General features: G+C 51.1%; 8 protein-coding genes across 8 annotated transcripts; 2 read left to right on the top strand and 6 right to left on the bottom strand.

Moving 5' to 3' along the window:
* Positions 1–42: 42 nt before the first annotated feature.
* N7477_003776 (uncharacterized protein) lies at positions 43–1,095 on the bottom strand (the record flags this gene model as incomplete). The annotated part of the gene is given in 4 exon segments (XM_056965439.1): positions 43–333; positions 511–687; positions 706–927; positions 1,030–1,095. 4 exon segments carry the CDS (start codon positions 1,093–1,095, stop codon positions 43–45), a joined length of 756 nt encoding a protein of 251 aa, XP_056825392.1.
* A 2-nt stretch (positions 1,096–1,097) lies between these two features.
* Positions 1,098–1,863, bottom strand: N7477_003775 (uncharacterized protein; the record flags this gene model as incomplete). The annotated part of the gene is made up of 4 exons (XM_056965438.1): positions 1,098–1,190; positions 1,244–1,471; positions 1,624–1,750; positions 1,838–1,863. 4 exons carry the CDS (start codon positions 1,861–1,863, stop codon positions 1,098–1,100), a joined length of 474 nt encoding a protein of 157 aa, XP_056825391.1.
* A 1,292-nt stretch (positions 1,864–3,155) lies between these two features.
* Positions 3,156–4,037, bottom strand: N7477_003774 (uncharacterized protein; the record flags this gene model as incomplete). The annotated part of the gene is made up of 1 exon (XM_056965437.1): positions 3,156–4,037. The coding sequence occupies one exon, from the start codon at positions 4,035–4,037 to the stop codon at positions 3,156–3,158; it is 882 nt and encodes a 293-aa protein (XP_056825390.1).
* A 465-nt stretch (positions 4,038–4,502) lies between these two features.
* N7477_003773 (uncharacterized protein) lies at positions 4,503–6,462 on the top strand (the record flags this gene model as incomplete). The annotated part of the gene is made up of 2 exons (XM_056965436.1): positions 4,503–4,553; positions 4,693–6,462. The coding sequence occupies 2 exons, from the start codon at positions 4,503–4,505 to the stop codon at positions 6,460–6,462; spliced, it is 1,821 nt and encodes a 606-aa protein (XP_056825389.1).
* Positions 6,463–7,579: 1,117 nt separating this feature from the next.
* Positions 7,580–13,469, bottom strand: N7477_003772 (DNA-binding ATPase; the record flags this gene model as incomplete). Its single annotated transcript, XM_056965435.1, has 6 exons — positions 7,580–7,874; positions 7,937–9,546; positions 9,605–11,030; positions 11,077–13,329; positions 13,384–13,401; positions 13,459–13,469. The coding sequence occupies 6 exons, from the start codon at positions 13,467–13,469 to the stop codon at positions 7,580–7,582; spliced, it is 5,613 nt and encodes a 1,870-aa protein (XP_056825388.1).
* A 1,291-nt stretch (positions 13,470–14,760) lies between these two features.
* Positions 14,761–15,316, bottom strand: N7477_003771 (uncharacterized protein; the record flags this gene model as incomplete). Its single annotated transcript, XM_056965434.1, has 3 exons — positions 14,761–14,916; positions 15,009–15,145; positions 15,289–15,316. The coding sequence occupies 3 exons, from the start codon at positions 15,314–15,316 to the stop codon at positions 14,761–14,763; spliced, it is 321 nt and encodes a 106-aa protein (XP_056825387.1).
* A 192-nt stretch (positions 15,317–15,508) lies between these two features.
* N7477_003770 (secretory pathway Sec39 family protein) lies at positions 15,509–18,332 on the top strand (the record flags this gene model as incomplete). The annotated part of the gene is made up of 3 exons (XM_056965433.1): positions 15,509–17,048; positions 17,098–17,254; positions 17,306–18,332. The coding sequence occupies 3 exons, from the start codon at positions 15,509–15,511 to the stop codon at positions 18,330–18,332; spliced, it is 2,724 nt and encodes a 907-aa protein (XP_056825386.1).
* Positions 18,333–19,145: 813 nt separating this feature from the next.
* N7477_003769 (dual-specificity mitogen-activated protein kinase kinase) lies at positions 19,146–20,832 on the bottom strand (the record flags this gene model as incomplete). Its single annotated transcript, XM_056965432.1, has 4 exons — positions 19,146–19,275; positions 19,330–19,699; positions 19,753–20,044; positions 20,119–20,832. The coding sequence occupies 4 exons, from the start codon at positions 20,830–20,832 to the stop codon at positions 19,146–19,148; spliced, it is 1,506 nt and encodes a 501-aa protein (XP_056825385.1).
* Positions 20,833–24,042: the final 3,210 nt, after the last annotated feature.

Below are 24,042 nucleotides of genomic sequence, written 5' to 3'. Positions count from 1 at the left end.
GTGGAGCGCTAGAATGCGACGAGCTTCCTCTACTGATCGGACCTAATTTTCGTCGGCTATAAGAAAGAGGAGGACAAATAATGCTGGGAGTTCGACCCTAGGTCTCTCATTTAGTCGTAGTCGCTCAACGAGAATATTGAGAAAGACTCGGTATATCTGCTGCAGAAGTGCAGCACAACGGTATACCTCTGCTAAGGTGATGAAAATGCGCAGGAGGCGCGTCCGTATCGCCTGTATCGACGGGCCCACAGAATGATGAACGACCAGTGAACAGAATCTCATCTTCCAACTGCGCCGCATTCTTTTGCAGATCAAGCTCCTCAACCAGGGAGTCTAAATCAAAAGGAGAGCCAGAAAGAACTTGTCGTCTTGATTGTCGCGATACAAAGAATTACTCTTGGATTGTTCCGGAGACAGGCGATTGCTTACTGCTACGTCTGGATACCGATCGCTCTCATTCCGGGGATGTCGTTAGTTAGCGATGCTGCTGCCATACTTTGAATGGCGTACTATATAGCCGCATTTTGACTCCAAAGACGACTGACTATAGCTCTGAGCGGGATCAATGGTGAATAAAACGATGACCATGATATGCACACATAATCGAAGTAATATTGCACTAGAATAGATGGGATTACGGTATTTGCTAGGCGACGGTGCAGTATTGCTAGGCTGTTCGTTCGAGTTCTATCCTTCATAGTTGACGGACCATTTGACGTAGTCCTGGTCTTTGGACAAAATGTTCACGGAGGCATCAAAGCTAGGTAAGTGGTTGCATAGTGTCGATTTGGTCTCATCCCAATGGTCTTGTACGTGGTCAACTTGATCTTCACATTGTGTTGGAGTCTTGGCTTCGGGCTGTCCAGTTGAAAGGGATTCTTGTTCTGGCGAAGCCTCTTCCTCGCTTTCTTGAAACACGTATCGCCACTAAAGGGGTTTTCTCTGATAACCATAATAGTTCCAGGCAACAAAGTAGGCCCCTAATCTTATTAGACAAAGAGCATTGTGGTTTTGATTAGCAGCACATACCTGAGACAAATAAGACACAATTTCAAATATATTGAAAATCATGTCATCAGCGGAGCCTTCTTGCATAATCATCCGTTAAGGTATGTGCGCAGTTGCAGAACAGAGGGATACGGGATTTGATTGGACGAAACAATGCATGTCCCGAGAGGGCAGAAACCATCCTGATCAAATCAGTTTGGTTTTGCAAATGAGGGGCCGGACTCTACAACTATACCATTCCATTCGCGTAAGACCATTGCGAGGCCTTCTCTTGATGTTTGCGGGCAGTCACATCATTCGCAACAGAACAGCCCAGGACGTAGTTGCTAGCATCACCTACTGAGACATTCTTGCACAGTCTCCCGATGACTATTGCAAGCTCAACTTCATAGTCAGCTTCGTCATAATCCACGGTAGAAGGCAAGATGATTGGCTCTGATGCTGACGCGATGCAAGTGCTTGCCTTGAGAAAGACCCTATGTCCGATTAGCTCAAAGCTTTAGCATCTATGAGTTGATTCTATTGAGTAATTGGCAATGCCACCTGCATTTCAGCAGTATGCTCCTTGTAATTAAGTCCAATGCATCGAATTGACCTAGCCTCGGCTCATGAAACCGGTGACAAAAGCTCATCAACGAACTTCACTTCCCAAGTAAAAGAAGCATCGTAGTCCAATACCGATGCTCCAGTAAAGACGTTCACAGCAATTTGACCCTTTTCTGCAAGAAAAAGTCCCACTAAGCTCCTGTATCAGCTTCCGCGTCCGAAGACGAACAATGGACATTACCATCAACCTCAGTATCTACAGGCTCGCCGCCATATAAGTTACCGCCAGCAGCCTTGAATCAGACCCATCTTTCCCAAACCTGCCCAATGTCAGCTTCTATCTTGATACAAATATCCGTCGACCTTACTGGATAAGCCGATCCGAGCGTCAGCCTAGGACCTGTTGTGGTGTCACCAAAGCCGTTTCAAATTCTCCATTCTGAATTGTAATTCAAATTAGGAGTGATTTGATCAATGATGCTTCTTCGTCTTCCTTTGCCTTTTCTGGGGAAAGGGGATCTCGGGGCCATCTAAGAGGACGCTAAAGGCAAGGCTTCTGAACAGTAGAGTTAGCCAGCGGCGATCGACACCAGCCATCTCGTTAAACCCAAATTTCCTGCCCCAGAACTCTGCAAACTGAGACCTGAACGTTTCCGGGTGAACCGTATCGATCACCTAATTGATATCGCTCGGAAATCTTTCGATCAATCGGTCAACGGTCGAATTGTTCCGGGGAAGAAGGCCATGAAAGTCCCAGACTTAAGAAAATGGCGCCGAGTCATTTCTGAATGATTGTAAAGAGTTCTTGGTGGATAGCAAGCTCATCCCTGGCAGGTCAGGGGCAGATTCATGAATCATGCGTGCCGTGACCTGGTGCCCTAAATATGAATTGCCAAAGAATGACGGAGCTCCTCGGGCGAGATAGAGCTGTCCGAGCTCCGTTACTTGAGATTTTGCTTCAAATACTGTTCGTCAACGATGTCCCTTCGAGGAGTAGGATAGCTTACCTGTATTTGACCCTCCCTCTTGAGTCATCACTCTGGGCACTTTTCCATCACCTGGCCACCCTCATAAATTGGGTATTCCGCGTTGAATGCAACGGGGGCGTGGCATCTCTTTATTGCATTTTTGCTTCCGGGAATGACATTCAGAGCAGGAGGTCGTTTTTCTTCCGCGCTTTCGTGCAGTTGACCGGGCTTCCGGTGGAAACCGGGCCCTCTTTAACACCTCAAGGGTTCATCCTCCGGCCACATATACATATTTGTGCATTGATGTAGGACAAACAAATCAATCAATGATCTTAGATTGTCAGATTGATAGGTTGAGGGGCGGGTGACTGTGGCCTTAGAAATCAGGGTTTGAGCCCGCCCCAAGTCTCATCGACTTGAAATTCTAGTTTTTTCACGACCTCTATCTTTTTCCGTTTCCATGGAATGAGCCTAGTACGACGGAGATACATCCAAAACATCCAAAAAATTGACCGACGCAGGGGTCGAACCTGCAATCTCTTGATTCGTAGTCAAGCGCCTTGCCATTGGGCCAGCCGGCCTTGTTGTGGATCACAGGTAATTTTTTCCCACATGTTCCAAAACACTTGTTTGCTATTCCTCTGATGCTTGCCGCTGAATGAACTCGACAACGTATTCTATGCCCTCCGGCTGCTTGATCCAGTGGCCTTCTGCCTCCGCACCGACGAACTCCTTCCATTCTGTAGAAAAGCCGACATCTCTTAGGACATGGAGAGCCCGGCGGAAATGTCTAACAGAAACTAGTCGGTCATCTGAGCCGTGGCTGAGAAATACTGGGGTTGATAGCACAGACTTGTCCGTTTCTTCGGTGACTTGATGGATGTTGGGCCCGGCAATAGTATCTAGAAAGAGCTTCGAAAGCTGGAGTCGTTTGTCAAGCATACTGGATTGACTTCGAATCTTGCTGCTGCTGATTGAGTATTGCCGTAGCAGGTCCTCCGCATGTTGGCGCCGAACCAAGGTCTCGGCCTGCTCAACGAACGGCAGCCAGCCACAAAATCCCACCACACCCCCGAGGGGACCTTTGATGCGGCCAGGTGCACAAAGGAAGGTACACAAGGCCGTGGCCATACCCTGACTGATGCCTCCGAGAAAGACACGTGTTGGGTCACCAATAAGGTCGATTTCGTCTTTCAGAATATCCAGGATCTTCAGGACAGAGTTCCTCAGGCCACGCACTTGAAGCTCTTGCTGAGCGTCGGTGTTCGTCAGGGAACAGATATCAAACCAAGATGATTCCTGCTGCTGCGACATAGCACTGTAGCATGTCTCTGAGCTTGAAAATACCCAGCGGAAGCTGGGTAGGTTTTCGGGTAAGTTCTTCATCTGTGAGGTGACAGACCAAAACAGCTGCTCGCAAAACTCAGACCCAGTGCCGTCACGTCCATGTAACATGATGAAGGTGTGCGTGTGTTGGCCCCGTGGGGGGTAGACGTAAGGGCTTTCGGGCTTCATGGTTGCAGACTTCGAGGAATCAGGTTTGGACTAGCACTCCAGGGATTAGAGCAAAGCAAAGATGCGCGGTGGCATGTCAGCATAGGAGTCGAGTTAAACTAAGGATGAGTTGCGGGGTACACGGCCACAACGAGGCTCCGCAACGGTCATCTGCGACACCAACGAGAACATTGGCCAGAGCCCAACAAATTTAAGTATTTCAGGATATGTTTTGATTCGTAAGAAGCAGGGGATAGATAATGCAGATCCAAAGATCGAAACCAATGTGCACATCCAAATCTCCAGGCCATACATCGGATTAGTCATGTGACGTCAAGCGCGTATGGTTTGTTTACGTTCTTCGCATAACATCGCTGAATCACCCTCTCCACTTTTCGACTCCTTGACTACTCGACTCGACTCGACCCGACTTAACTCTCTACGCACTTTAAACCCCTCCATTCACGTTACATCCCATCCCCAACAATGGCGGTTCGCCGCTCCGCTCGACTCCGTAGCGTCAGCTCTCAGCCCGAGGTGAGTGGCCTAGCAACGCCCGTGATAAGAGGGGTTCAGAACGTCACCGTGGTGGGTTTCATTATTGATATCATCTAACATCAGCCCAAGGGATCACCCTCTCAGCCCGAAACGAATTCTCGCCTCGCTTCGGTCGCAGAACGCGACGAACCTGCTCGCGATGTTTACCCCTACTGTCCACACCCCAGTGACCAAGAAAACACCACAAAAGACTCCAATTACCGCCGCCAGGATGACAGAGGCACGCACTCCTACCACCGGGTCTGCCGCGCGTCCTCCCCGCTCCGAAATGCACCCCAGCAAAACACATCAAAGTACCACCAAGCAGCCCGACTCTGGCCTGATCCTTGGTTTCAACCCTATCAAGAAAGACGCCAATGGTAACCCAATTGGCGCGTTTGATGGCACTCCTTCGAAGTCTAAGGCTTCCCCGGTTCCCTCACAATTCGGCACTCCTGGATATGAGTTCAAGTTCGGTCAGGACTCGCAACTCAGCGAGGAAGCCAGAAGACTCATGGATAGCGTTCGAGGTGAAGTCACACGCATCAAATCCCAAATGATCTTCGACAAGTCAAAGGCCGGCGAGGAGGGCCAGCAAACTGGACAGAACATTGGCGACCGGAAGATCGCCATGCCCAAGGGTCGGGCAAGCCGCTTCAGCGATGTGCACATGGCTGAGTTCAAGAAGATGGACTCCATTGCCAACCATCCTTCTTCTTTCCGGGCGACGCCTGGTCGCTCCCAGCCTGTTACCACTGGTAAGTCTCTGAAACGGACTAAGTCCAAGGCCCAGCTAGACGACCGTGGTTCTTCGACCTCGTCCCTGTCATGCTCTCCCTCGAAGTCCTCTGCTGTCACATCCTCGCCTGCTGCTACCACCAAGCGCGCGAAGCATAAAGCATCTGAAGATGCATCGATCAGCCGGCTTGACGTCCCGAAGAATGCTCCTGCTCTGAAAGTTGTTGGGACTCGTCCCCGCTCGAATATCCGCAGTTCCCTCATGACTCCGACCAGAGCATCTGAGGCGCGCATCGTGTCGACCAGCATCAAGGCACCCAAGACGACCTTGATTCCCTCCTTGGCGCGCTCTCCCTCAACCAAGGCTGTGGCTTCTCCACGAACCCCGCGTACGGATTTCAATCCGAGACTCAAAGGCAACTTGCCCAGCTTCAGCAACCTCAAATCCATCCTACGCCGGCGACAGCCCTTGTTCTCTCGTGATCCAAGCAAGATTGCTTCTGGTACTCATGTGGCTGCTCCCGACTTCAATCCCGACGCGCTGTTTGCCAAAGATGAACTGGACGACTCCGCCCCGACTCCATCGCCCCAAAAGCACGTTGAGTTCACCCCCAGTGTGAAGTCGCGCTACGAGCTCGTCAATTCACCCTCGCGTTCCAAGATCCCCACCACTCCCTCGCGCTCCAACGTGCCAGATGTCATTTATCCCACTCTTCCTACCCTCACTCCGGACCGCAATACAGTTTCGGCCGGCAAAAGCCCTGCTCCGCCCAAGTCGCCAAGCATTCGCCACGTTCGCAAGTCAGATGCGGATACGAAGAGGCCCGATTATCCTGACCTGCCTGTCTTGGCCAACGGCATTGCCCACGGAATTGTTAACAAAAAGAGACATCGTGATGAGGTTGACGACGAGTCCGGTGCTGATAGCGAGAATGTGCCTCCGGTTGATGCGCACGCCGATGAGCGTGGCACCAAGCGCTTGAAGGCAAACCCGCCACCCACTCCCAGTCCGATCAAGAACCGCCCTATCAAGACTCCTAGTCGCTCCATCTCCGGGCGTCTGGGTACTCCTACCAGTACTACTGCTAGTGCGAAACAAAAGTCTCGTCGGGTCCTTAGCCTGAGTCGTTTGAACATGCTCTCCAAGCCCAAGAGCCGCACTGGTGCTTGAATCTGATCCGGTTGAAGCACGCCAGGTGCGTTGAAACAAGGATCAATAACACAAGATGCTGATGAAATCTCTTCAACGAGTATAGTGATATTAAAACTTGTGTCTCGCTTGTATCGTTGTTATTTTCTTTTCCGCTCTCCGGTGGCTATTTACCTTGCACTGGGACCGGCTCGCCTTGACTTCTTTCATGTACCTACACTTTGTCCTCGCTTTTTTATTCCCCTTTCCAGTTTTCATTGTCTGATCTTCTTCTCACCTCTCAGTCTGACATGTTACTGCTATGTTTTCCAGACTGTCTGGTGGATATCCTTGGCGCCTGGGATGCATCGATGGGGTGTTTTATCGGGGCGCGATTGCGGTGTTTGTCTGTATTCTTTGCTTTGAAGCCTTTGCCGGCTGCTTGAGGTGGCTATTGCCTTCGTCATGCTCTTTAATGGTCACTTGCTATCTCGCTCGAGATTTCCTTCCAATGTTAACAAGGGGCCGGACTAGATGCAGTTAGCGCCTCTTTGAGGCTTGGCTGCCTTTCCAGGCCCATATTATGAATGAATGACTCAAGAATGTCTACTTTTCTATCTCCTGTTTCTCAATATGATTCATATGCACATACACGAACTATGGTTGGTAGAATGGGAAACGGTCTCATAGTCTATTGCGAGGCTCTCTTGAGATAGCCCATCCTCTATTGACCTTGAAGAAGCTTGCTTCTGGGTATTGATAGCGATGGATTACGTGGTGAACACCATAATGAAAGCGTGAGAAATCCCTTTCTCTATTTACATGCAAAGTATCGTTCGTCATGGGAAAAGTCAAGCTAGAAATACATGAAGGTGTTGAAGAAAAAGATTAAAAAAAACAAAAACGGGGGAGGAACCAGATAACCACCCATTTAAAAATCCGGGGAAGATGAAGAAATGAAGTATTAGTCGCTGATGCACGAAGTAATTTCCTTTTCCTTCCTAGGAAAAGAAACGAAGAAGCATAGAACGTGAAACGTTACAATCATGGGAGGGTAAATAGGAGGATGGGTTGATGCGAGAGTAGAAATGAAGATGAGGTTTTCGGGCGTAGTGGAAAGACTTCATACCACATCAGGAAATCGACTTGGTAGACAGGATCACCCTTTCATTGACTCCAGGAATGAGTCCAGGTTGTATTCCTCCTGGTACTGACGGTCGTCCCAGAGTTCGCCTAAGTCGTCAAGCCAGCCCTTCTTGCCCTTCTCCTTGACTTCACCGTCTATGTCGACCATGTCGACTTCATTGCCGGCTTGTTCGCCAGGTTTCTCGGCTGTTTCGGCTGTTTCGCTGAGATTGAAAAGGTCTAGTAACTGGTCTGTGTCCATTGTGCCTAGGCCGGCGTTTTGTTGATTGACCACTGTTGAGGCGACGTCTATCTTGAATCGTTGTAGGCTGTAGAGAGTTGATTGTTAGTGTCTTGGTTATAGCACTTGGTGAATTGAGATGGAACTTACTTCAAGATCTTCTCCTCTAAGGTACCTCTCGTGATCAGACGGTACACATTAACGACCTTCTTCTGGCCAATACGATGAGCGCGGTCCATGGCCTGAATATCCTTCTGCGGGTTCCAGTCATGCTCAACGAAGATGACCGTGTCGGCTCCAGTCAAGTTGAGACCCAATCCACCAACGCTAGTGGTTAGAAGGAGCACATCATAACTGGGATCGGTGTTGAAACGATTGACGATGTCTTGACGCTTGGTAGCCTCGACACCACCATCCAGACGCAAGTATTGGACGGATGGAAGGAGCTTCTTAAGCACGTCATTTTGAACAATGTCCAGCATCTCTTTCATTTGACAGAACACAAGAGCACGGTGCGGGCTAACGTAGCTGGCGCCTGTATCCAGCTCGCCCTCGGCTGAATGGTCAAGGCCAATGCCGCAGTCGACGAGAAGATCACGGAGGGCAGTAAGCTTGGGTGCGTGCGATACATCCCTGATGTTCGAGCGCTTGTTAGTCAAGTAGGTTTGAACTTCATTGTACTGCTTATGTCCTTCCTTAACAACCAGTGCAGGCGAGTTGCACAAACGACGCATGTACTGCAGAGCTTGGAAGATGTGCTCCTTGTCGGAACGCTCTCCACTGCCCACCTTGTCTTGCAGCTCTTTTTGCTCCTTTTTGGTGAAGTCTTCGAAGAGCTTCTTCTGCAAGTCACTTGGGTCGCAGTAGTAGTTCTGGATGATCTTCGGAGGCAAGTCATTCAACACCTCCTCCTTGAGACGACGGAGCAAGAATGGCAACACTTGCTTGTGCAGAGCTTCGATGGCCAAAGCACCGGCCTCTTGCTCCTTTGACGAGGATTTGCTAAAGCGACTGGCTGCGATAGGCTTGGCGAAACGGTCCAGGAAGACTTTCTCGGTACCCAGGAAGCCAGGCATTAAGAAATCAAACAAAGACCAGAGCTCGAGAACGTTGTTTTGAATAGGTGTACCAGAGAGAATCAAGCGGTGGTTGCTGAGCAGCCGCTTGACTGAAGTCGTAATCTTTGCCTTTGGGTTCTTGATCAGATGGCCTTCGTCAAGAACACAGTAGTTCCAGTTGATCGGGCTGAGGACATCATTGTCGTTGCGACAGACATCGTAAGATGTGACAACAATATCTGACTCGGCGATTTGGGCCTGGAGCCTTGCTCGTTCCGCCGGAGGACCGACGTAGGCAATGCACTTGAGGAAAGGAGCATATTGCTTGACTTCTTGCTGCCAATGTCCCGAGAGCGAGGGCGGGCAGATGATCAAGGACGGAAGTTTGCGAGAATCCGGAGCTTGACTCTTGGCAAACTCCTCCGCTCGAATGTGATGATCACTGGCGACGATGCAAATGGTCTGTAGAGTCTTTCCAAGACCCATGTCGTCGCAAAGAATACCGTGAAGATTATACCTGTTAAGGAAAGCAAGCCAATTGACACCATCTTGCTGATAAGGTCGAAGTTCGGCCTTGATGGCGACCGGAATTTCAAATGCCTCCACTTTGCGTGCATCCAGCATCTGGGCCATGAACTTCCTTTCTCGGTCACGACCCTTGAGCAGCTCCTCAGAGAAGCCAGGGGGGGTCAGGAATACCGGCTTCGAGAGGTACCAGCTTGACAAGAGTTGCAAAGGAGGTAGTTGCAAGAAGACGGACATCGTTATCGGAGTCACTCATGCGACCGAGTACGGGAACAACAAGGAAGATAACATAGGGCAGAATGCCATCTTCCATCACATGTATCAGATGATAAATGCACTCGATAGCACCTTGGCGGTGATGAACATCCAACTGGTGATTTATTGTCGGCAAAACCTTCTCCACCAACATCGTCATGCCATCAACGGTAATAACGCTGCAGATAGTAGCGAAGCACTTTGCGGCGGCGTAGCGAATAACTGAGAGACGACATTGCAGGGCTTTCGCAATAATTGGCATGAGACCGACAACCCAAGAATACAGACCGGGATCAAATTTGGGAAGAAGAGCCCGTAATGTAGACAACCCATCGACGACTTCTTGGCCAAGTTCGTTCTCTGGGTTGGTGATGTCCTCCGGCAGATCGCCCTCCAAAGCGGTTTTTAGCGGTTGCTCGACCACTGACGCAAGGTTGGGCACTTTCTCGAGCAGGTCGGCACCGAATTTCACAGCCAGCTGCTCCAGTGCGTCCTTTGCACCACGGCGCATGATCCTGGCCTCCTTAGCCTCCCGCTCGAACTTGGCTGCATCGGGGTGATCTCGTCGATCCTCTTCCTTGCGAAGTGACAAGATAGATTGCTCCAGTTGTGCATTGTGGGGGAATTCAGGTGTCTCGGATGTGTCCACACAGCAATATTTGACCAAATTACCAATTATCTTATCAACTGGTCCACGTTTGGTAGCCGCTGTGTAGTGTTCAATGAGATTTGCAACCGCTGTTGCAGAGCGTTGCTGAAGTTCAAAGTTCTCTTCTTTCTTAACGCTGTCCATCATGCCCTTAATAATGTGGCCAGGTCGTTTGGGAATGTCCTGCAGAGCGACTAGTGCACCAGCAGCGGCTGCCAGGACTCGCATATTCCGCTGTTCTCTGATCATGTTGGCCTCGTTCACAGCAGATTGCGCTGTGGCGCGCGTGTCATTCAAAACTTGTGTGGCAGTGATCCGCTGCGCCGGGGTCAGATTCTTCTTCAGGCGATCGAAGTCGGGACCAACAATTTTCTCGGCATCTGCCAGAGAGAATGCGTTCGGCCCCGCCTCGGCATCGCCCTGGACAACAACGGCCAGTGTTGGAAGTCTAGATGGTGGGACATGCGCATGGTCTCGGAAAGTATTGAGCAATGAATGGCACTGCGCGCGCGCGACTGCTAGATAGCACGAAATATCGGAATACCATGGTGGACGTTCGCCTTCGACAATTGGGCGAAGTTTTTCGCATAGGGAAGAGGCGTGCTTACTTTCTGGTCCAGAAAGACGAGCATATTCTTCCATGACCATGGCAGAGGCAAGCTGAGACGTCGAGGCTGGGAGGTTGAGGCCATCCAAAATCTCTGGCCAGAAACTTTGAAGACCGTGCTTATCCAGACACACAGCAACTCGCCCAGCGCTTTTGACGCATAGATCTTGGATCTCAGCATGGTGTCTGCACCGACAAGATCGATGTCCCCGACAACATATGTCCATCCACATTGTGTGCTGAAGGCAGGGGCGATGCTTCTTTCTTATCCGACTTGCGTCTGCGACCGGGTTTGGAGGCTTCGGCACCGCCGGGACTAGGAGCTGATGGTGAAGATTTGGCAAGAGGCGGGACAGGAGCAGTGGCGAATGGTACGCCAGAGGGCTTGATAAAGAGCGTGGCGTTCATGGGAATGGGGAAACGGGGCACACCGAACGCGCCCAGTGTCAGAGTGACAAGAGGCTGAACAGAGGTTGGAAGTTCCTGATCTGATATAAAAGCGCCACGGTTATCAATTGCTCTGAGCAATTCAGACCATACTTGAAGAGACAGCTTAAGAACACCCTCGTTGCGCTCTACCAGCAGGTTTTGGAAGATCAATCTGAGAGCTTTGCCATCCACCCAGTCTGTACTTCCCTCCCCCTCCAGCTTCAAGAAGGTCATGAGGGCACGGAGAACCGCAGATCGAACGCTGGTGATGGTGTGTCGCAGGAAAGGATATAGACGAGGGACCAATTTGCCGAATGAAGCTTCGGGATCGTCGGCGGCGTTTGCTTTCATTGCGTCCAATACTTGGTTGAAGGTACACAACTTTGCAAGGAGATCCATGACTGATCCAGTACTGGCGCTAAGGTCATCTTGTAAGTTGGAAAGACAATCCCAAACAATGTTCATCAGTGGACCAAGAGTGGCAGTCCGCGATGTCACAAACTCTTCCGCGATCGGGACGAGAGTTGCAGCGCTGACAGCCCGCACATCGTCGTCGAAATCAGCCAGGCCCTTCATCACAGCCTCGAGAACACCATCCATCATGCCAGAGTCTTTGATCAGTAGATCTTTTCGTACTGCAACCAAATACCGCAGACCAATCATACCCCCATGGCAGACTTCCCATACTGGTCGTTCAAGGCCGAGGTCAGTCTGCATGATGATCCGGTAGAGGCACCGGTATACTTGCCGTACGGCCTTGGGCGACAAGTGAGATAACAGAGCACCCAGGGTCTGACCAACAGTCTCTCGAATCGGGGCAACAACATTGTCTGAAATATAGTCACCAAATCGGTCCAGCATGAGAACAGAAAGTAACCTGCATGCCATATCATTCAACCAACGGCGATTCAAGCAGTCGTTTTCCTCTCGGCTTTTGCCTTCGACTCGCCCAGCTGCCGCCCCCTGAACCCTAACTACTTCACGAAGAGCCATCGCTGCACCGTGTCGGACCTCCCAATTTGAATCAAAGATATCCATAGAAAGGAATTCGCACATGCATTCCAAGGGCCATCCGGAGCCCTGGTCGACAAGTTCAGGTTGAATGATGGGCTTTTGGGGCGCGATGGGGCCTTTGAATTCGGTGACAAGCTTCGAGTCATCATCTTCCGCGGATGGCTTGAGCGAGAAATAATCAGGCTTGGTATCGCCATTCTTTTCGTCGCCGTTCTCGGCTTTGATGGGATGAGGGGTAGCCACAGGTGTAGTGACGTTCTCCGATGTCCGTCGTGACGACAAGTCTACAACACGGACTTTGTTAGCGCCCATCTTCGCATTTTGCTTGTTTTTCCGCTTGAGCTGGTTCAATTGGCGTTTGCTCAAGCCCGATTCATCCTTCGCGGTATCGCCAGGCGAAGATGGCCGCCGAGCTGCCAGATCCTGTAATGCGTTTTCGCGTGAGATGACCGTAGTCGTAACTTCCTTCTTCGGAGCTGGTGTTTCGGGCTTTGGAGCTGGCTCCGTGATATCGATCAACTCCTCCTCCACATACTCGCCAGCCAGGCCAAGTCGACCCATCAGAGTCTTCTTCTGGTGCTGGAGGCGTGCTGCTGGTTCCATCGAAGCCAGTGAGTATTCATACTCTTTTCCGGCACTACCGAGAAGTCGCTTGCCGTATTTCAAGATGGAGGCGATGTCTAGCGTATCCAGGCGGAGAAACCCGTCGACTAACGGGGTGTGATCTTCCGATTTGATCTCGGACTTGATCTCCACTTCATCTTCATCTGCGGCCGACGTGATCTGTAGGCCATCATCTACATTGGGATCGTATACATCAGCATTAGAGACGATCAAGCCAATGGCCCGGGCGGAGGCAGTTCTCGTGTCCCATGATTTTGACCGGAGATAGGGGAGAATTCGGCCCAGCAGGTTGAAGAGCTCATCTGGATGTTGCTTCTGTACATCCCCGAGTTGTTGAGCGGCAGTATTTCGAATTAATTGAGTACTGCCAGTCTCGAGTAATCTGCCATGAACATTAGTATGATGACTGGGAAAGTCGACGATCTATATTACTCACGTGACCAGGCGGTCGAGTCTAGAATCGGGTCAGTTTCACGTGACAAACGCGTGATGATTGGGTGATGGGACTTACCGGGAGGTCATGGCGGGCCGTCACTCTGATGCCGAGTGAACAGCACCGCCAAAATTTGGTGAGAAAACAGAAAAAGGAAGAAAGGGACGCGAGCATTCGTGTCACTGCAAGCGACTCGAAGAATGCCGGTCCGAAATCGAAAAACGCCCAACACCACCGAGAGAGGATCCGATGCTGAGTCAGCAGAAGAGGATTAGATTCAGTACACAAGAGCAGATTCTCGAGGTCACGCAGCCGGGTTTATATCATTCGGGGCTTCTGCCCGGCGCGCCGGCGCCATGTTTGGGTGTGTGCCGCTAGGCCGCATGGGGCTTAGCGGGCTTGGGCCTCCACTCGCGGGTTTTTCAGATCATGTGACCTACGCGTTTCCCGGATCTCGTGATTTCGGGCCAAATGAGCTGGAGTGTAGCGTCTGTGACTCTCAATGAATCTGAACCACATCCTTTGACATGTCTTGTGTAGCGAATGGTCTGGTGCAGAATTTCTCGGGGCTGAGTGTCTTTTTCAGAGTCCAGCCAGGAGTACCGCCAAGACATGCCAGATGGCCTCATCAGAGACAAGGCCTTACTCTCACGATGATCAGAAGGGATCGCCGAGTATGTAGTCAATAGCCATCGCTAGAAGCCTCGACGTCATTTCACACTACGTTCAGTATTCGCTCTCATTGTCAGCCGGAAGTGAAGTGAGAGCCAGAAGTATTTAATTCACCAATGAATTGGTCTCCATTACAAATTAGCGGAAACTATATATCCACATCGAGTTGGTGGCCGTTCGTCACGCACTTGTATTCAACGCAATCTGATCACTTTCAATGGATATCTGGGATGCCATGGAAAAATCAAGAGACAGTGAAAGATAAGAAGTAATGCCCATAACATACACAAATAATCCAAATTAAGGACCGTGAAGTAATTAATCGATTGACGGATTCTACCGACAAATCTCCTGCATGAATGATGGAATTTCAACCTCGATATTATCAGACGAACCAGCGAGAAGAGTACTTGTCTAACCTCAATCATACTTCAACTATAGAGCCCTTCGAGGCCAAACGCAAATTACCAGCCCGTTCTTACAGTAACAGGTTGCCCCAACAAATCGAGAGCTCCATGCTCGGTAGTACTGCAGACACTTGTCATGTAACTGGAGTATCATTTTCAAAGACAAGGCCTCAAGGCCAACAAACTGAGCGTTTCTATACAGTCACAGGCTCCCAGAAGAATGGTCCGGGGCAGACACAAGGATCACACGTATTGAAACAAAAAGAAACACCGCGCCCTGGATTTATTCCCTTATCGTCTTTCATTGTTGCCCCAGCTGGGTCAAAACCGCGGCAGCTTCCTCCTCCTTCCCAAGCAATCCCAGGCTGCGGATCTGCTCGGCCTTGGGTTCGTTCTCACGGGGATGAGCAGCCTCAGCCTTGCGGTAGGCGGCTTGCATCTTCATCGTGCGGAGAGCCTGTAATTCAGGTCCAAAGGTCAGATGTGTTCCTCAAAGACTCGATGTTCAAAGCCTTTTCAATCGACTTCGAACCAGGTCCAAAAACATACCTCTTTGCGGTGGTGGAGGCACTCGTAGTAATCTTCAAGAGCTGGGGTGCATTGCTTCTTGCCGGTCTCGCCCTCGCCAGCGTTCACGGCGTAACATCCAAGAACCTCCTGCCAGAAGGGGTAGCAACGGCCGGGGCCTAGAAAGAGCACAAATAAGTCAGTCAATCAACCGGGGGACGATCGTTGGGGGAGGGGACTGGTCTGCGCAAGATGTGACCCGGCGAGTGACACCCCGCAGACCACCCCAACATTGCGGAAAAGCTGCTAGCGAGACACGTACCGCCCTTGAGACCGAAACCGGAAGCCATTGTCGACGAACAGGGAGGGAAATTGACAGGGTGGTGAGCTGAGAGGCAGCAAGAAAGTGGTGAAGTTGCCGGCGGATGCGACGCATTCCCTTTCGTTTCCGACCTGGTCCGTGCGCCCCGCCGTATGCGACTTGGGTTGACGTCGCTAGTATGAGGACACCTTACAACCGTGCCTTTCTCTGCTCGACCGCCATGGCGCCTCTGGAGGGGCTATCGGACGCTCATGCGATTCTTTTAGCGACCTGTCTATGTGCAAGAGGTGAAGTGGCCGATTTGCCTGCTCTCCATGCGCAATATCCCCATTGTTTTCCACTCGAACGACTTCTACGCATCATCTTAACATTCCTGCCCGAGAGCACCGAACCCTCTATATATGTTCCAGTGCTCCAGGAAATCATTGGTGGCTCTTCTCGCGTACCGTCGGACCGAGACGTCGATACCACTGCGGTTAGAGACCTATCCGAGGCGGCAGCCAGGAAACGTGTGCGCAAGCTTTGTTTACGGCCACTGCGGCGCGACGGCGAGGAAGAAGAAGAAGTAGAGGCATCAGACGCCCTAACTCAATTCATAGTACACCGGTCACACCTTATTGACGCTGAAACTTCTCTTCAACCTCTCATTTTGGAGCTGGTCCTTCCCTTCTACCAACATTCCCCGTTCATTCGAACCTGGCTGATCTCAAGCCTACTGCCTGCACTCCGTCTCAATTACGAATATTATCCCAACCGCGACGAGGTCATATCACTGGACACCCTGGAGTTGATGGGTGATCAGGCAGCTGTCAACGTACTCTTGTCTATTGGAGGTCCTGAAAGAAGCAACATGGATCTGGTCAACAACTTGAGAGGACTAATTGGCCCTTGGCTCTACGGTAGCAACCGGTCCAAGCGGAGGAGACTCAACGAAGCGGCGCGACGGAACTCGATCTCCTACATTCAAGGCACCCCAAAACCGGAGCCCTCTGAAATGGCCGGATGGGAATATGTGAACGAGTGGCTTTTGTCACGAAGTCTTGTGGACCACCAAAGTGTCGTGCATGCTTTCAGCAACTGGAATGGCCCAGAAGACACCGATCTGGGTGGATACGAAGAGACAGACAAGAAGATATCGTCCGACCAGGCGAAGGAGTTGCTGTCAAGGTACTGCCAGTCGGGTCTAGCTGTAGTTTACGCTCACGCGGACTCATCAAACGCGGCAATTGAGGGGTCATACCAAGTGTTGGATCGTGTTGCCAGGCTACTTGGCCTTGAGGATTGTTCATACCTAGGTTCGTTCGAGTCAGCGCTTCCATCGGTGCACTATGATGCAAAGTTGATCTCCTCGACAAACCGGGTGTCCCTCCTTCAAAACTCTCTCCTTGCTCGAGATAATCCACTGACACAGCCTTCGCCATCTTCGATTTCTTTCTTGAGTGCTGTACTCCTTTCTCTGCGCATACTGACCGGTCTTGGCCATGTTGTTCCATGCCGACTCGTGGCGAACACGTGCTTGCATAATACGGAAGAGATGCAAATAGCGGAATTGAATAACTTGATCGCCTCTATTGTCAAACAACCTCGGTCCAAAGAGGAGTGGCAGAAGGTACGAGAACAACTGCTTTGGCTTCGCGAATGGCAAGCAGAGCATCCTGACAATGGCTGGGATGAGCCATCGACCCACCATGGTCTTTTCTGGAGAGTCTCGAAAGAAGCAATTGAGACAGAGATCCTGAAAGCTCTACTCGGCGCACGAGGTAAGACACCGACCTCTCATGTATTGTGCTTAGTGCTAATTCTACGCAGAATACCAACTTGCAGTGGATTTATACAGTCCGTCAGAGCCAGCTCCCTTGACTAGGAAGCAGGTAGAAGATGCGGTTGTCGAGGCTATCTATGCGGCCTACGACAATGCCAGCAATGGCAATCGGTCCCGAGGTGGGATAAAGAGAGCCTATGATATGTGAGTTTCAGCCGAACCAAAAGTCTGATTCGAATATTAACAGCCCTGAAGCGTGCAAGCTTTCCAACCGCACTTCCCGGATTCTGCCTCGTTCAAACAGATCCACTCACTCATAGCCGCCACACATGCACTGTCATTCTACGCATTAACCCTCCAACACGGCGTCCCGTTCCAACCAGTGAGCATCCGTGTGCACCACGACCCCCTGTCCCTAGTCGAGAAAGTCCTCGACCAAAACGCCAAAAGCTACACCAAACTAGACGACCTTCTCTCAATTGGCCGCAATCTGGTTCTTGCCGGTCTGTTCACAAAGCCTGACCCCAACGAAACCACCCCCCAGACATCAGAGCCCCTCTCCGAACAAGACGCCCTCGTCACAGCGGAGCGCCGCATAATATCCCTCGCCATATCCTCCGCTCTGAGCTCCAACGACTTCGGCACGGCCTACTCCTACATCCTCACCCGTCTCACACCACCCTCCCTCCTCTCAACCTCATCTCCACTCCTCAACACCCCAAGCGTCCCAGATGACATCTCCTGGCGCGCAGTCTATAATGCAGGCCGCTACCGCTCAACAACACCAAACCCCTCCATCCCCCTCCAATCTCAAATCAGCCACCTCTCTCAACGAATGGAACTTCTCTCCCTGGCCCTAGCCCTAGTCCCATCCCCAGACCCTCTTCCCGAAATATTAGGTGCTTGGCGCCGATGTGATGAAGAAATGACTTCCCTGCGCGCTCGCGAACTCTCAGAAGAAGATGCCTGGGATACAAAGGGGGATACCCTCTCTAGTGTACCTGGCGGGTTCGGCCCGTCGGATTCAGAGCGTGACGCCTTTGACACGGAGCGGCAGCGCGCAGCAAGACGAGCTCGGGCCCGTGCCACAAATTCGCATTCTCATGAGGCGCCGATGGGGTTGTTTGAGGTTGCACGGGCGCGGCTATGGCGTTGCATAAGAATGCGTTCCCATTGCGCGCTGCAGCAGCTGGTCATGGCGGTTCTCGTGGCGATGAGCGGCCGCTTTCACCCGAAGGGGAGGGAAGAGTCAGAAAGAGAGATATGGTTAGCAATATGGTGACGGGTGGATTGGCAAGTGGACTTGGGTGGGTTCTTGGTGCTGAGCCGGTGAATCGATAATTCGGACGGTGGAAAAGCACTTTAGATGTGTATCATGTGAGCGATGACTATATAAGCAATGATTCTATTTTGACATGCGATTCTTTACTGTAAATTTCCTTCACCTGTTTGCGGCACATTATGAGTCTCTTTTCTCAGCTTACAGTTACAAGCGAAAGAGTACACTAGACAACAGCGCTAGTATTGAGTACCTGGGTATGTGCCAGCTTGGGCTCCAATGCGTTGCGTACACTCTGCAGAGCAGGACCCAAAAAAAGTGGGGGGAGAAACCCTAAAAAGATTGGCTATACATGAACGAACAAAATGATATATGAATGGATATGTCCAGGCTCAAAATGTGACAATGAGGTGGGAAGCGCACGAGAGGATTGAGGGAATGTCGCGAGTTTGCAGGAAATTGGGCTGAAGGGATCGGATAAAGTATGAAAAATGCGAAAGGGGATATCAGGCCGTAAGGATCGTGTGGGTAAGTAGCCAGACAAGAGGTCGTAGTCGCTAATATGGACAATGACAGGGTATGATGATTGATGCATGCCGAGTTCCGGCCCGGCGGGCATCTCATGGCAATGAAAACTTGTAGTGCGCCACAACATGAAATCAACAGATGTAAAGAAGTGTCTTGATGGGTGGCCGTGTGATCTGAGTGTTGACAGCCAGGTCAAGTCTTGGGGTCCAGCCACGCAGACTCAAAATTCGAGGACTCGGCGGGTATAGAAAAGAAGAACGAGGTCAGGGGAGAAATATTGCTTCCTTTTTATTCTTCCCACCCCCACACCTGCTTCACGAAATTCGCCATGTTGACCTTCTTGTTCTTCATATCCTGCATCCACGGATGTTCCTGCATCCGCCAAGGAGTTGCCCGTCGAGGAGGTTCCTTCTCAAGACTGGATAAAATTGGTTAGCTTGGACTTGTGGTGATCGACTCGGCAATTACATACCAGCACTCGATGAAGTACTTGAAGTTATCCGACCAGCGAATGCCATTTTCAGGCTCGTCCTTCAGTTTGGGAATGGGCTGGCGCACGATGTAGGTGAGCAGATCTATTAACCCGGCGCGAGGTTGCATCTCGGTCCCGTCGGCAGGGAAGGGGAAGCGGTGCTGAGCGACTTCCAGCAATGTCACGCCGAGGGACCAGACGTCGGATGTGATGGTATAAGATTGGCCCGTAATGCGTTCAGGGGCCATGTAGTAGGATGTTCCGATGAAGGTGTTTGCATCGCCCTTGGTGCCGAATTCGCCGCTGACACCGAAATCACAGAGTTTGACTTGGCCATCACGGCACAGAAGAATATTGGAAGGTTTGATATCTGATGGGGGGGTTAGCCTTTTTTGGGCATTTCAAGAGAAGGATGGGCCATACCTCGGTGGATGATCTTGCGACTGTGGAGGTAGGTGAGGCCATTCAGCACACCCTCGGCAACTTTTCCAAGGACTTTCTCTCCAGTACGACCGCCAAGCTTCTTGACTTCCTTGTAAATGCTGTCAAGACTTCCGCCTTCACAAAATTCCATAGCGATAGAAATTGTGCCCGTTGACTTGTCCATGAAGGCGCCGTAGTAACGACAGATGTGGTCCGAGGCGCAGTCCTTGTTGAAGTTGAGTTCGCGAACGATCTGCTTCTTGACATCGGGATTGGGGTCTGTAGTGATGATCTGCGCGAATTGTTAGCTTTCATCAAAACTTTGACCAAGTGTGATATCACGTAAAGCCCATGATAAGGTCTTACCTTTAAAGCGAACACAGTCTTGCCATCCTTGAGTTTGCATCGGGTGACAGCACCACCAGCGCCCTCACCCAAGCTTCCCAACTCATCAATCTTCTTTTGTTCGCTGGCCGCATGCCAGCCCTCGTCATCCAAATCCTCCACATCCAGAGGTCGACCCTTCTCCAGGCTCAGCTTATCAAGATCAGGAAGTAGTCCGTTCACGCCGTTCTCTCCCTCTAATTGCGAACCACCATCGCGTTCTGAGTACACGGATCCGATGGCCGATGAAGGGTCTGAGTTGCCGTTTCCGGGTTGGCGGAGGCCCATGGCAAAGTTGAGGGCGGAGTATTGAGAGTTCGCCGACGCCGGATCATTGCCTTTGCCATGCGAGCCGTTTTGTCCATTTACGCCGAGTCCATTCGTGGCCAGACCTAACGACGGCCGACCAGCCGGTTTCATGGTTGTCTGCGGTGGGACATTTTGACTGCTGCCCATGGGAGTCGCGAGCTGCAGGCGGGGCGGGGTAGGACGGCTGGTCTGGAGAGGTTGTGGTTGCGCTTGTGTCACAAGCTGTGGCAACGACAGCGGCTGCGGGGCATCGACAGTAGCATTGCCATTGACGGGTTTGGCGTTAGGTGACGGAGGGATACCCAGGGTGAGTTTGGGAGCACGAGGACTGCCGGCGTTGGTGCGATTGCCAGGGACCGGCGGTCGAAGAAGCGGAACGGAAGACATGGCGAGATTGTTCTGCCTATCCCGGGCAAGAACAACTCGTTAGGATCAGCCAGAGTAGCCACAGCGTCGATGGAGCCTCGTCCACTGAACAGTAGGATCTGGACAGATAAGAGAGTGCTAAAGATCGGGACCCCGAAACGAATGTGGAAGGGGGAAGTTGAAGATGGAGGAGGTTAAAGAGCAGGTGACTCGGGTAACGGTTCCACCTGCCAACGCTTAAGCCTCGACGGATTTGAATCGAGCAAGACTCTCATGAATATTAATAGACAACACAGCCGCCGAGTGGGACGGAATGAGAGGAGAAAGAGATCGGGTGGTCGCGATGGTGGGGCTGTTTCAGAAGGCGCTTCAGCTGAAACACGGCGATCGCACTGACTTGCTCCCGTAAGGCTGGCCTTGACACTTCTTTTATGTCTACTTGATGTCTATTTGAATTGCAGGTCTTGCGCTGTTGTTCGATGCTCTGGCCGCGAATCTCATGCTGAATTCTCACGGGTGAACCACGGTTGCGATTGAGATCCAGATTTGTTGTCGTACCTTAGGTAATAAGCACTTAGGTACACACACACACACACACACACACACTTGGCCTTTTCTCATCACATCCTGCCAATTCGAATTTCTCGAAGGTGGCCCAATACTCCTTAGCTGCCAATGGTACTACTTACTTATTACGTATTGTCCAATCTACATCATCTTCATCGCCCGGGGAAATATATTGTTGCCTTGGAGCCGCAAACATCCTTCTCCGAGACTCCACTTTCGCCAACCAAGTGTCGCCAGAATGTTAGTGGCGCTCGTCGACATCATTGCCAACTCATATCCAAGGCGCAATATCCCCCACCGGCCATAATACGCGGTCTGGACCATACAGATATCATGGTGCTTAGGGGGCGATCCCATGTGTGATGTATCAGACTCTAATGATAATTCCTTGTGGTTGTGGCGTTGAATTGGTGTGATGGGAGCGATGTCATCAGCGTGTAGAATACATGGACTGTCGATCACTGGAAAGTTGGAACTCGGGACTCACGTGGCTAGTGTCCTCTTCAAATGTCTCAAAGTAACGATCGATTCGGCTACGGCAAGGGCGCTCTCCATGGTCCCTTGTGGCTGTGCCATCCATATTCTGGGTCGGCTATCATCACCCTCAAGTGGGCAGTGCACTCAGGAAGCTGGTACCAACCGCCACAGATCGCGAGCCACATTTGAGGGGAAACCCTTGCAGAATGGTAGGCTCCATCAGAGCATATCGACGTCATCGTTCCTCCGCCCGTGCCTGGATGGACTCGCGCGATAAGGCAGTGACATGCCTGAGACAACCCACAGCCTACCAAACCCAGGAGAGATTTGGAGTCGAGGTCACTTTTGTTTTGCGCCAGAGTAGGTCAAGTCAGACCCTGGCTTCAAGTGTCCATCTCTTCAATTCGTTACTTTCACGGAGATTGTTCCATCGCCAGAAGTTTTGTCGTCCCACGTAACCCGCGTTCAAGATTTGCAGGAATGGACCGTGTAGGTGGTCGCGGTTGGATCAATAATTTACTAATCCTGACCGCCAATAGTCCTCATGGCGCCGAAGTGGTTTCGATTTTGACTGACGCGTTGTCGCTGATCTTTGATCCATAATTCCCAGGCGATTCTCGGCATTACCACGTAATGAACAGGTCTAAAGTCAAGACATAGAGCGGAGACGTTGACGACAAACACGATCAAACACGCGAATAAAACTGGTCCGTCATGATTGCCAAGTTATGGTCACTGGTATTCATTCTTCAACCGATCAGTGTATTTTGTGACACACTGTAGGATGACGATGGATCGGCAGGGCGTCGGATGCTTCACTTCATACCCGATCTGCAGGTCATGTGTCCTCGTTGCGCACTCTGCAAAGTAACTGCCATAAAGATGAGATGCGGAGCTGGCAGGTCTCGTTTAATAGTGAGTGGCCGGGGGAGGTTGGGTAGTGTACGGAATAGAGAGGCTGGCGGTCTCAGGTGGGCGCCCCTCGATATAATCGACACGATTCATGGACTTGGCTGGACGGACAAGCCCCTTTTTCCCACCAGCTGAGATAGGCTTCACAGAGTCAATGGCTATAGGGGGAGACACGAAATACAGAATTCCAATCCACCGTTATCTGGTGAGCAAGAAAATCCCCCTTTTTTCTCAATATCGGTGTGAACGGGTTCCACAAATAAATCAAAGTCAAGTCTAAGTATAGCATGCAGCAAAGATTATGGGGTATAATACAATCTTGACTCAAAAAAGGCCGATTCATTGAAGTAGCGAGAAGAGAAACAAGCAAACCAGATCCAAGTAAGAATCAATAGTTGCACGAAATGTGGAGTCTCGGGAGGACCATGGCACGAGGTCATTCGTCCTACTGTCTGACTTGTGAAGCGGACCCCTATCATGGAGCCCCTAACCATCAGAGACAAAGTGCACAGTTCGCATCATTAGTCCATCAGAAACAAAGATGTCACTGAGACTAGCGATGAAGCACCGCTTGAAGTGTCTCCCCCGAGGCCGAGACTCACGAACTGCAGGTCAAGAAATGGGGATCAACAAATACCGGACTATGACGGTTACGGTCATGCCCTGGTGTATCAGCGCTGTAAATTATTACCAGACATTCACAGGCGAGATCAATCACGCGCACAGGGTTCAAATGCGCAGCCACTTTCCTCAATCAATTGTTAAATATGACGGTGTAGCACTCAGGGACCAAAGCTCAAGCCCGGCCCCCGCTCATGGCTCGCTCCGTGGCTAAGCTCCCCCAAGCAATGTAAAACGGGAGACCGGCCGTTAGGGAGGTGCAGATGGCGCTGAAACCGAGGGCTAGCGCCTTGTTCGCAGCGGGGACCGAGTTTGTTTCGCTTGCAATCAAATCAGACGCTAGCATTATAGTGCACTACTTTTCTCAGGTAAGATTGAAGGAGACTCTCGACCTGTGGAAGCATTCATCCAGCTCACAGAAAATTTACACCAAAAGGGACATGGTCATAACAAGGACTCGATTCTACTCGGATGAGGCGGATGATACAGTAAACTCTATACTGGTATTCGCTGCCGAGAGTCATGGTGAGGAGAATAGAACTGACACCCTGAAGGCGATTCGCTAGGGCGGGTAGTGCCAGTCCACCAGTGACGATATGTATCGCCTGGGGAACAAGTGCTCGGTTCTCAATTTGAGGTCCGCCGTAAGGATGC

This window comes from Penicillium maclennaniae (assembly GCF_028827695.1).
Source record: "Penicillium maclennaniae strain IBT 15551 chromosome Unknown utg000003l:1.0-5670915.0:1.0-5674809.0, whole genome shotgun sequence".
NCBI classification, from domain to species: Eukaryota; Fungi; Ascomycota; class Eurotiomycetes; order Eurotiales; family Aspergillaceae; genus Penicillium; species Penicillium maclennaniae.
This window is presented reverse-complemented; position numbering and strand designations above follow the sequence as displayed.